Below are 12,623 nucleotides of genomic sequence, written 5' to 3' on the forward strand. Positions count from 1 at the left end.
TTAAACATACACACAAACACACATTTTAGCATGAGGTATTTAATTTTATTGTGTTTGCAAGTATTCCTGCTGTTTAATCGAGAATAATGTTTGTCAATGTGGACTGTATCTGTTTACAGTATCTGATTACGACATATTTCACATGATGGGTGATTTCTCTTTGCAGTGCCCTTAGTGAAAACAAAGCGCTGTCCTTTTCACCTGTACATGACTTTCCTGAAAATGGGATCCAATTAATCAAGATCAGTCTGACATAACTTGACATACTGACAAAAAATCACCTTAAAAATATGACTTCCGTATTGCTTGATAAAGAAATTATTACTAGCTATGTTCCACAAAAACAACGTTGACTTTTCATGTCACCCAGGTTCTGAATATGAAGGCCATTATTTTGGCACTGTACTGTAATAACATTGTCAGAGATATTTATTGTGCTGATCTTTGTCCAATTCACAAATAAGGCAATTAAACCATCATGTTGAATATATCTCTGACGCAGCCTAACATTTGGTCATATCCAACTTTGGACAAAAACTCACAGTCAAATTTGATTCCTTTTACATTTTTTTGCTGCTAGAGAACTTAAGCAGCAATATTGCAATTCTTCTCAATATTTTTTGAGTAAATATAAACCATTACTACATACTAGCCATTACACATGAGTCTTATCTATTTGCAAATACTGTCCAAACCTACTAGATGATAACTAGCTATAGCTATGACTCATGATCAAGTGTTTATGCAAATAACATTCCCAAAATGACTTTGTTAAAGATGTGCAACAAAAATAAATTACAATTTATATTTGTACTATGTATTCACATTATTTAGACAGATGTTACACAGGTTAAATAATATAAAGGATTAATGCTGGCCTTTTACCTAGTTAGCTAGCTACACACTGCAGAGAGAATGTTTTGGGAAAGTGTGATAAACTTCAGCAATTAAATCTATTATATGATTTTTTTTTCTTACTACTTGCTTGACAGTAAGATTAAACAAATTTCTTAAATTCATCATACAGCACAAGCACAAAGGCACCTCCCATGCCTCTGAAAACATTAGACAAAGCTCCTTTGAAGAATGCTTTGCCACCCTCATCACGTGCAATCTTCCTCCAGCAGTCTATTGTCCCAGAGTACATAATGTCAGCTGTGGAGAACCAAAAAACAAAGACGAGCTTATGTAAACACTTATATTAAAAGAGTAGTGGAGTCACTCAATTTTTTAATTACATTTACTCTAGTTACTCTGTTTGTTCTTAATATTACTACTGTGTGTGTGTGTGTGTGTGTGTGTGTGTGTGTGTGTGTGTGTGTGTGTAAATGGTATGTTTGAGAACCTCCGTACCTGCTTTGCGTCCAGACTGCATCATCATGCGGCGCCTCACGGTGTCAAAAGGATAAGAGACCACACCAGCCACTGCTGTGACACTCTGTGCAATCATCCAGCTAACCACGATGTGGGTGTTCTTCGGATCAGGAAGCATACCTGTTCATCACCACAAACAAGAACCAACACATGAAAATCTAAATGTGGCCATTTTGTGCACTACACACAAAGTCCATGTGTCATGCTAATGGTGGAGAGGTTTTACCTTTGGCTGTGTCATAGATTCCAAAGTAAGCTGCCCTGTAGATGATGATGCCTTGCACAGACACATTAAAGCCCTGATACAAGCCTCGCAATCCATCAGACCTGAAGATCTTAGTCAGGCAGTCACCAAGGCCATTGAATTCTCTGGTGGCGGTGGCTTTTCCCACATCAGCTGCTAAACGGGTACGGGCAAAGTCGAGGGGATAGACGAAACAAAGTGATGTGGCTCCTGCTGCGCCACCAGATGCCAGGTTTCCAGCAAAATAACGCCAGAATTGAGTGTGCTTGTCAACACCACCCAAGAAGATCTGTTTATACTTGTCCTTAAAGGCAAAGTTGAGGGCTTGGGTGGGGAAATAACGGATGACATTCGCTAGATTGCCACGCCAGAAGGAGACAAAGCCTTGCTCTTTGGGAATCCTCACAACACAGTCGATAATTCCTTTATACTGTTTGTCAGCGCTGATTTGCTTGCTGGCATGTTGGACCTGCATTGTGAAATTAGTAAGTCAACAAGTCAAGATTTAGTTTTAGGTATGGTCTGAACTCCGGTTTATATATTCATTATATTTTATATTAGCTTCATTTCACCACAGTTGTTTGTTGTGCAAGTTGAGAGAAGGTTCTGTTCTGTCAGTTTAATTAGTGTGTAATACCTGACTGAGTTGTGCATGTGCGAGCAGTTGACCAATCACTGATCATCGTTGTTACATCCATAACTGTTTCTGTCCTGACGACTCACTAGCATTTTGTACAAATTCTTTATGAAAATTATATATTTTGTATCTATATAAATAGATACATAGAAATCATAAACAGAGGCTTCTTTCTGTAGAAAATCTGTAGAAATGTTTAAATGTATGTCTACAATGCTAAGAATTTTATTTATTAATGCTATAGAAAATAATTGCAATTATAATCATTTTATTTCTCTTTAGAAATTCTGTTCTATGCCTTCAGTTTTAATAATAATTTTATATTGACAAATACAATCAAATTATTATTATTATTATTATTATTATTATTTAATCATCATAGTTTCAAGCTTTTTAAGGATATAATCTCAGCTGTAGTTGCTAAACACCGTGGACAAATAGGCAAAGCTTATTAAAAAAAAAAAATCTAACTTACAGAGAAGGCAGAAAGCATGAGGAACCCCTAACAGTGTCAATGCAACACACTTCTCTTTCATCTGCTGTTTCTTTACACCGCATATCTGAGCCATCGGAGTCGATTCATTTTGCTCGGTTCGGAGTCACCGTCACTAGCTCATAGAAACAAGCCATGTACTTCATGGTCGGTTCACCATTCAGTATCAATGTGTCTTTTAGGCTTTTATCTACACAATCATATCTCAGGCTTATACTTTTTTGTAGCAAAGTACATAAAACGTGTCGTGTCACTACAACACGAGTGTATAATAATCTTAGTCAGATTTCACCCCAATACGGATGTCCAGTGATGATGATGATGACGATGATGATGCTATGTACAGTACATGATCTGGGGAACAAAATGTTCTTCTCACCTGCAGAAGCAGTTTCACTCTCTCGATCGGAGCAACGGCTGTTTTAGAAATGGCAGCCGCAACTCCGCCCGCAAGGAAGTCTTTTACAAACGATATCGCAGCGTCAGCCATGGCACTTTGTATATTTATACAGACGTTTTGAGATGAGCTAGTTATCCGCAGAGGGCGTTCTGCGCATGCTCCGACAATCCGCGCAGGTGATGCATCACTTATCGCGAGAGGAAGCGTGAGCCGGTACAGAAATATGATCCCCAAATAAATCCTACAAAGATGCCACTTAGCTCTATTTGCTAATATGACATTTAGGTCACTCTGAACGCCAACTATCAGACCTGATCAAACTGCATATAATTTTTTTTTTTGCCAGCCATTTTTTCATTTAAGTTTACAGCTAAACCTGTGTTACTTTAGCTGGCCACTTTGTTTAATTTTCACAAGCACATTGCATCTCTCTGGCTTGAACCAGCATGTAGACCACACAGACTCATTGCTTCATTCATTCATTCATTCATTCATGGTCCCTGAAGAAAACAGTGCAACCTGCAAGTCAGTAACACAGTGGTTAATTAATACCATATCTCTGCTCAAGCAACTTCTGTGGACATGAGATTTGGGCTGAAGAAGCAAGACCTTTTTAAACAATTGACTTTTATTAAAATATTGGCTTGGATGAAATAGGTTTTCTTTTCAAAATTGATAAGAATTATTTACAGATGTAAAGGGGACAGCTTGATATATTTCACCGACAATTAATACATTCATGGACAATCAAAAGTTGACCTATAGTAGAAAAATCCTTAGGGTTTTGAGCTTTTCAGGCAACCACAGAGAAACAAACCGGCTAGGTTTAATCATCTTTCACAAAAAGCATGGCATCTAGTAGATTGCCTGTGTATTGGGTATGTACAAGGCTGAACCCATGCTTTCTTATTAGGTGACTGTACTCTGCGGCACTCCTCTGCCTGCCTTCAGTCATGCTGAGTGCCTGCAGCAGGGCTCGACTTGGCCTGGTCCTCTCCTCATCCAACAGAATCTCTGAGAGCAACAAGCCACAGCCTGCATCAGAGAGACACAAAAGGTTCATTCTACTTGGCATGTACTACAACTTGAGTGCTGCAAAACTCTACAGTCCTTAGAGTGTATCAGCTATTGTGAATAAAACAAACACATTTGGACCCAATGAACTGAGTGTAAACAACTGGAAATGTTGATTTGTGGCCAGTCAATTACAACTTTGTGAGATCTTGGGTCATTCTCTACAATCACTGCAGATATAGATTTGGGCAATTTTCTCTAATTCTTTTTGGCAGATCCTCTCAAGCATAATCAGATTGGATTTGGGAGCACCTGTGAACTGCTACCTTCAGATCCATCCACAAGAGGTTTTCAAGTCTGAGCTTACATTTAGTGACTGGTCCCAATCCTGAAAGTTGAAACATCACCCTAGTCTGAGGTCATGTGCAATGCATTCATCCTTTCCTCCATTTAGATCTGTCACCCCATTCCTGCCATTGACAAGCATCCCATAGCATGATGCTGCTACCAACATGTTTCAGCATAAGAATGGATTTACTAGTTGAACAGTAGTTGGTTTTGTCAGACATAATGCATGGAGCAACCAAAACAAATACATTTTTAAATAATTAGACCAACAAATCTTTAAGTGTATGCATTTAAATTATGCATTTTTAAAGGTTGAGTAATTGTCACAATTCCTAACTTGAGTTGGTAATGTGTTCCAAGACTGTGTGCCTCTGATAGACACCACCACTTGGCTAAATTTAGTTCTGCGCCATTGTACATTACAGTCTCCTCTGGTTAATGCTCAAGTGTTTAAATGTTTTTTTTGTATAAAATCTCTTAATGGTGATGGGGCAAGCCCATTCAAAACTTTAAAAATGAGAGACTATACGTCTGATAACTGACAAGATCTAAAATATTATATTTACCTAGAATATTACAGTGATGAAAATGTATAGACTTCCTGTCTAGAATTTTCAATGTTTTCTTGAAGAGAGACTTGAGAGGTTTTAAGATGCTCTCGGTTTTAAGAGACCAAGTTGTATAACAGTATGTTATGTGACTAAATATCATTGCATGTATATAAACCTTTGCTGACTCAGCAGTAAGAAAAGGCCTTATATGTTGGAAATTTGACAAGTTAAATTTTATACTATTTGAGATTTTTTTACATGTTGCTTAAATGTCAGATGTGAATCAAAGACCACACCAAGAAACTTAAATTGTTCTACCACCTCTAGTCTCTCTCCACTGACTAAGACAGATGGCTCTGGCCCCTCTACTGGTTGCCAAAAAAAGAACATGCAAACAGTTTTTGTAATATTCAGATTTAAACATGAATTTCGGAGCCAATGGGACACTGGTACCATGGCCCCAGAAAGTATTGCAGCAGCTTCTTGTTTTGTTTTTGCATGAGTATATAATACTGTATCATCAGCGTATAATTGTATTTTGATATTTGAACAGACATTTGGTAAGTTATTAACATCGAGACTAAATAAAATTGGCCCCAATATTGAGCCTTGTGGGACTCCAGCAGAACAAGTAAGATAAGATGACTGTGAATTTCCTATTTGTACAGCTTGTGTTCTATCTGACAAATATGATTGCATCCAACAATGTGCTCTTTCAGAGAAATTAAAATGAGTCAATTTAGCAAGAAGCACATTATGATTAATGGTATCAAAAGCTTGTTTCAAGTCCAGAAACAGCCCCTACAAAGCCACCCTGGTCTAACAGGCTTTTTAAATTCTCAAAAAAATAACAAATAGCCGTTTCTGTAGAGTTTTGTTTGTGAAAGCCAAACTGCATTGGATGGAGAGGGGTAGCACCACAGTTTAAGTGTTCAATTAACTGTGAGGCAACCCATTTTTCAGCTATTTTTGAAATTATTGGTAGAATGCTTATTGGGCGAAAATTCTCTGGTTTTGTTTTATCACCGGCCTTAAAGACTGGGATAACCCTAGCAGTCTTCCATGTTGGGGGAACTATTCCCTGTTTTATAGATAGATTTATCAGGTGTGCAATTGGGCTTGCAAGAGCATCTTTATGGAGTTTTAAAAGATCATTAGTAAAACTCATTAGATGAAATTATTTTTATAACGTCAGGGACAGCTATATCCTGTATAATAAATATTGATTTATTGGCATCTAGAGGCTTATATGGGATGTCTGTGCATTTAAAATGCATTGTCAGATCCTCAACTGAGCTAATAAAGAATCTGTTAAAGCTATTGACAATAAGGTCTAAATTATCAGTTAGCATACCATTAACTTGAAGTTGCAGATCTTTGAAATTTACACCTTTATTTCGTCCTAACAGATCATTTAAATTTTCCCATATTAATTTTCCATTTGTCCCTTTAATTTGTCCCAGGGAAGGTTTTTTCGTCTATGTTTATATTCCCCCTTTTTTGTAAAATGGTCTAAAATGTCTTTGACTCGTTTAATAAAGATGTCAGAACTAGCGTCAATATCATTGTTGTTCAATACGTTAGCCCAATCTATTTGTTGCAGTTCATTTTTCAGATTTTGTTGATCACGTTTGGGTATAAAGTGATGATGAGTAACTCTAGTAGGTGTCATTAGGTGCTGTCTCAATTTTTCTTGAGCACAAAATAAAATTGTGGTCAGAGAGCCCAGATAGAAAATTAAAAGTCTTAGAAATTCTATCAGGCTTATTAGTAAATATGGTCTTATCACCTCTGTTTTTGGTCACCTCTGTTTATAGCCCTACTCTATCCCCCTACAATCTCATCCCAAAGATCTACAGAGAGTCTTTTAAGCATCATGGCTTATGCTTTAGTTTGAGATTCGCTGCGTTTGTAAAAAAAAATCCTCAAAACATGGTTTTGCCTTGCTTTGTCATTATGGGTTATAGTGTGCAGATTAATTGAAAAAATATTCATGTAATTGATTTTAATTAAATCGATACACAACAGAATGTGCAAAAACCTGCCAAAATGAACTCTATGTCCATGTATACTGAGTACTTTTGATGCTTATTAATAACACAGCATTTTAAACATCATGGTCAGGTCTGCAGATAGAATGTTCTTACCCGGAGAGCAGGTCTTGGACAATTTACTCAACAGCCCATGTACTTTCTCATCAGACCAATCATGGAGAATTCGTGCAAGGATATAGAGGTCTGCTTTTGGTATGTCATCTTTGAAGAAATCACCTAATTGCAGGTAAAAAAAAAAGGTACAATGAAAGTATTTTAATATCAGGAACATAATATGATTTTGGTATTACTTCAAAATAAGTCAACAATTAGAGGCAAAGTCTGGCCTGAACCTGAACCTGAGATGTCAGGAAGAATATGGGGAAATATTGCTAAGGAATATACAGGATGTAAAAGAAATTGGAGGCAGGTATAAAGCCAATATAAGACCACATTACTGGGCCATTTCTGCTACAAAGTGTTAAATATAACATTAAATGTATAACTGGTGTAAAATATTTGTGTAAATGTTTGCACTGACCCTCAACAAATGAAACTCTGCTGTCCTGCTCTAAAGGCTGGAAGTGACTTCTCATTGCAATAACTGCTGGCAAGTCAAATACAATTACAGAGAGATCAGGATGGGCTTTAGTGAACTCATATGCCATGGCACCAGTACAGCCTGTGAAAAGAAAATACAGAAATCCTTAGTGTGACTAATATCTGAATGGCAGGAATGCAAAAGCACATTTAATAACTATATATTAAATATAACTATATTTAACTGTAAAATATATACATGCAACACAGTAACCTCCAACATCGCAGGCTGTCCTAAAGCATGACAAATCGAATGCTGTGGCCACATCTCTTCCAGACACTTTAGCAATGCTGTGCATGGCATTCATAAAGCGCATCACCATATCATCTTTTTTGAAGTAGATATCCTTTTAAGAAAAATGGAAATACAAAATTTTGTATTTTATACTAATGTACTCTAATACATACTATATTCTGATTTTTATTATTATTATTATTATTATTATTATTATTAATATTATTATTATTATAGTGCACTGTATAATCAACCACAAAATCGTCTACCTGAAACACATTTTCAGGCTTCTTCCCAAAAGCCCTCTCATGCTGATTTGTGCCTTCCCTGACCGCACTCTCAAGGTGGTTGAAGAGTGGCCAGATCATGTCGTTGCAGTGCAGGATGTATGCATGCAGAGACAGGGGGCTGTCTGATACCAGGAACTGTCTGGCCTGCTCTGTATTCCTATACACTAAAATAGACAATGTACACAATATAAGAAGCACAAATAGCATTTGTTGGTGCAACATGAAATACAGCACCTGTATGTAGCTTCACAAGTAATTACATGGCGATGCTAGCCCTAAACCTTACCCTAACACTAGCTGATAATCTTATACATATGCCAGGAGCACAAAAATATTTTAACTTTGTTATTAACCTCTTTTTCCTCCCAAAGACTCACCAAGCTTATCTTCACATTTGAGCTTATGTAGTAGTCCTATAGATACAGCAGCATCAAGTAACTTTTCAGTGCCCAGCACTGAGGCATTAATTCGAATAGCTACTTCATCCACCGTAAGGCCAGAGTCGATCATAATGTCAAACACACCCAGTTTGGATGCTGTAAACAAAGTCTGCAAAGAAAAGAGCACATCGGGAATAAGAATTAGTAAATTTAGAATAGAATAGAAATTTCAGCAAAGGAGCAACAGTCTTATTTTATTGAAAGGGTTTTTTGTAGTTGTTTAAAGTCTTAAGACAAAATCTAAAACAAAATTATATTTTGCACAAAGAACAAAGAAACTGCCAATTTAAGCAGGTTGTCATCTGTTAAATTATATAAATAAATACAATTATAATACATTTATTCATATATAAATAAATAAAATTTTGAATACATTTATTCAAAATATACATATACATTTGAATTTTAAAGCATCATGTTCTTGTTTATCTAAATGAAAACGAAAATTAAGTGTACATTCTCTATAGGCAAGGCAATAAATGGGTAAATTCAGAAAATAATTTGTTTTCCCTCTGTTTTTTCCATTGAATGAATAATATACAGATGTATTAGTCACTACTGGAATCGGCTTTCAGACATGCTAACATTGGTATAATGTAATGTCATTATACCTTTGGCCACTTATTTAATAATCAACATCAATACACTGCAAACCTTTGATGCTTTAAATCCATCCAGTAGTTCTACTAAGCTGTGAGGGAAGCCTTCATTGTTGCTCTTGGTAGCCTCAGGTTCCACAACATTGTGCACTGAATCAGAGTTCGTGAAGCTGCTGATGTCCGGTTGTACAGCTTCTTCAGAGAGACAGCTGACAGAAGTGCATGGTCCATCAGACTCTGGTGACTTCTTGCACTTTATCTTATAAGCAGGGCTCTCAGGTGAACCGTTGTAAATCTTTCCCAGCTCTTTGCAGAAATGATTTAGTGGGAATCCCACCACATTAAGAAAATCTCCTTGCACATATTCCACCAGCATTCCACCCAAAGCCTGAATTCCATAACCACCAGCTTTGTCCCTGTCAATGATACAGTACAGAAATGCAGAATTGTTTTACAAGAGATAGACAAAATGTCTTCACCAGAAAGCACAGTCTTTACAATTCAACTAAACTTACAATTGTAGTTTAGCTTAATGTCTTGGCAGCAAAATATTAAATCAGTGTAAATCATTATATTAACTTACAACACAGCAGTTAGCAGTAAGTGAAAGCTGGACAACTGTAAGCATCTTAAGCAAATTTGACACAAGCAAATTATGATGTCTAGATGACTGGTTCAGAGCTTTTCTAAAACAGCTGGTCTTGTGGTGTGTTCCTACAATGCAGTGGTTAGTACCCACCAAAAGTGGTCCAATGAAGGACAACTGGTATACCAGAGGATGATGGGCAGTTATGGCTTAAGTATGTGCACGGGGAGTGAACGTTAGACTATCTGGTCTGATCCAACAGAGCTACTTTAGCACAAACTGCTGTACAAGTTAATGCTGGTTTAGAGAGTAAGGTGTCAGAACACACAAAGCATCACAGCTTGTATAAGCCTATGTACATGCAGACCATGCTGACCCCTGTTCACTGGTAAAAGTGTATATAATGGGCATGTGAGCATCAGAACTAAACCATGGAGCAATGGAAGAAGATAACTGGGCTTATGAGTCATGTTTTCTTTTACATCATTTGGGTGGCTGGGTGTATGTGTGGCACATGCCTGAGGAAAACATAGCTTCAGTATGCACTATGGGAAGGAAGGGAGCCGGCAGAGGCAGTGTTGTGCTCTGGGCAATGTTCTGCTGGGAAACTTTGGGTTCTGGCATATATGAGTGTTACTTTAACACATACCACCTATTTAAACATTGAGGCAGACCAAGTACACCTTCATCATTGCAATAGAATTCTATAATGGCAGTGGCCTCTTACAGAAGACAATCTGCCCTGCCACACAGCAAAAATGTCCATGGTTTGTGGAACATGTCAAAGTGTTTAAGGTGTTGACTTGACCTCCAACTTCCCCAGCTCTCAAACAGGCAAACAAGTCCAGACCATAGAGGTCCCAACTTACAACTTATAAGACTTAAATATCTGCTGATGTCTTAAGAGTCGGATATCACAACACACTTTTTAGAGATCTTATGCCTTGATGTGTCAGAGCCATTTTGGTGGCACACAGAGGAGCTGCATTATTTACACAGGTGGTTTTATTATGGCTGATTAGTGCAAGTATAGAACTGTACTAGAGGACACAGGTTCAAAGTTTGTTTATCCTGTTATTACCAAACTACACCAAACTCTAATTAATCAACAGCAAGTGTTTCAGTGGAAAAATTAACTTACATGGGCTCTCCACTGTTAATGTATTCCCAAAGCATCTCCTCTGACAGCTCTGCAAACTTCACCTTCGTCTCTTCATAAAAGTCCACCACTTTGTACTCTGTTTCTCCGCCTGGAAAAAATAGAGATTGTCAAATACCCCTTGTCAAATACCATCTAAGTAAACATTCAGATAACACACAGCATACCCTCTCTTTCATGACAGAGGACTATGACCACTCCTGTGTATACACTGTGTTCTTTTCCACTCAATCTGCCATGAATGCGTGGAATAAAAAGAACAGCTGTTAAAGACCTACAATAAAACAGATATTACACATGCGTAATATACTTTTTACATAAGCTTGAATATTTTAGGGCAAAACCACCTAGACAGCATACAGTAGGCATCTTGCTTATCTACAGGCTTCTCCAGAATTAAACCATCCACTGTCTGGAAACAGGAAAAAAACAAACATAAAAATACATTTCTTCATTATCATTATTTAAAAGACCACATACATACTTACCACGACAGTGTCTGCTCCAATCACTATATCTGGGTTTTTAAGATGTTTCTATGCCCAAGACACACACACAATACACATTAACATCAAAATAACTGGAATCCATAACCCGAAACAAAAAATTGACGTCTATATTTGGAAACACAAAAAACTCACGAGTGCCATTCTCTGAGCCACTTCCAGGGCCTTTTGCTTTGCTGTTTCGATTGCATATTCATAGGGCGTTTTAAACAAGGCCTTGTCCAAAGTCTCTTTAAACCAAGAGGGCACCACTTCAAACCGCAAACCCTGTATAGACAAAGAATTTATAACTATGTGAACATTATTAATTTATTTACAGGGATACAGTTTTAAACTTACCGTGTTGGTCAAAATCTCTCGTCTCCTCGGAGACGCACTGGCCAGAACTACAAGTTTTCCATGCAGCTTGGATATTACTGGGTGCAACACCATTTTGTCTTCAGAGGTCTAACATGAGAACCAGGACAGTCACTGAGAGACCTGAGCAATTAATTCTCAGACAATTCCTAACTCTGGTTCATGAATCGTTTAAAGACAGATCCAGTGCTCAAATAATAGGTCAGATCTTAACAGATAGATTTTAATGAGCAGTTATAGAACATCTGATAGAATATATACAGCATATTGATCAGTAGTATGTAAAGAAAAGTGACTCTGTTTAGTGTTATGGGATTAAGGGTGCTGTTTAAGTTCAGATCTTTCTAAGCTTTTTTTTTAACATGCAGGTATCTGCGATCGATGTTCAAGTGTGCAGTCATCTAATTGACTCGCGAATCATTTAAATGAACCGAATCCTACTGATACAATATATCTACAACATAACACTTTAACACATTTAGGTTTTATAACGCATGCCAGTGACAAATTGACGACTCCACCACTTGCAAAGTACTATAACTTGTTTAGGAATCATCGTGTTCACACCGTATTGAAAAGCAAGAAGCAGTTTTTCATAGTTTCCTTATTTACCTGCAACACCGCATCTATTCGCGTCCACCACGAGCTCAACAGGAACGATGTGGGCGGGGCGTTTCCGAGGCATGCGCATTAACAGCATGGTGCTAAATTTGTGATCCACCACAAGGGGGGGACAAAAGACATCCGTTTCGGCCAG

General features: G+C 37.4%; 2 protein-coding genes across 3 annotated transcripts; both read right to left on the reverse strand.

Annotated features, from left to right (window-relative positions):
• Nucleotides 1-23: 23 nt before the first annotated feature.
• Nucleotides 24-3,316, reverse strand: slc25a6 (solute carrier family 25 member 6). The gene is made up of 4 exons (XM_027164541.2): nt 3,128-3,316; nt 1,601-2,087; nt 1,354-1,494; nt 24-1,155 (listed from the first exon to the last, which is right to left on the reverse strand). The coding sequence occupies exons 1-4, from the start codon at nt 3,236-3,238 to the stop codon at nt 998-1,000; spliced, it is 897 nt and encodes a 298-aa protein (XP_027020342.1). The 5' UTR covers nt 3,239-3,316; the 3' UTR covers nt 24-997.
• A 440-nt stretch (nt 3,317-3,756) lies between these two features.
• Nucleotides 3,757-12,623, reverse strand: asmtl (acetylserotonin O-methyltransferase-like). Of its 2 annotated transcripts, none has more exons than XM_047815045.1 (14): nt 12,479-12,623; nt 11,849-11,956; nt 11,645-11,776; nt 11,492-11,539; nt 11,351-11,415; nt 11,171-11,235; nt 10,986-11,094; nt 9,314-9,674; nt 8,597-8,768; nt 8,199-8,383; nt 7,894-8,041; nt 7,636-7,776; nt 7,209-7,331; nt 3,757-4,183 (listed from the first exon to the last, which is right to left on the reverse strand). In XM_047815045.1, exons 2-14 carry the CDS (start codon nt 11,939-11,941, stop codon nt 3,975-3,977), a joined length of 1,851 nt encoding a protein of 616 aa, XP_047671001.1. In that variant the 5' UTR covers nt 11,942-11,956; nt 12,479-12,623; the 3' UTR covers nt 3,757-3,974. The 2 variants fall into 2 exon arrangements, with proteins under 2 accessions (XP_047671001.1, XP_047671002.1); XM_047815046.1 differs by having other exon boundaries at nt 7,909-8,041; nt 12,479-12,622.

Source organism: Tachysurus fulvidraco, chromosome 6, assembly GCF_022655615.1.
Source record: "Tachysurus fulvidraco isolate hzauxx_2018 chromosome 6, HZAU_PFXX_2.0, whole genome shotgun sequence".
NCBI classification, from domain to species: Eukaryota; Metazoa; Chordata; class Actinopteri; order Siluriformes; family Bagridae; genus Tachysurus; species Tachysurus fulvidraco.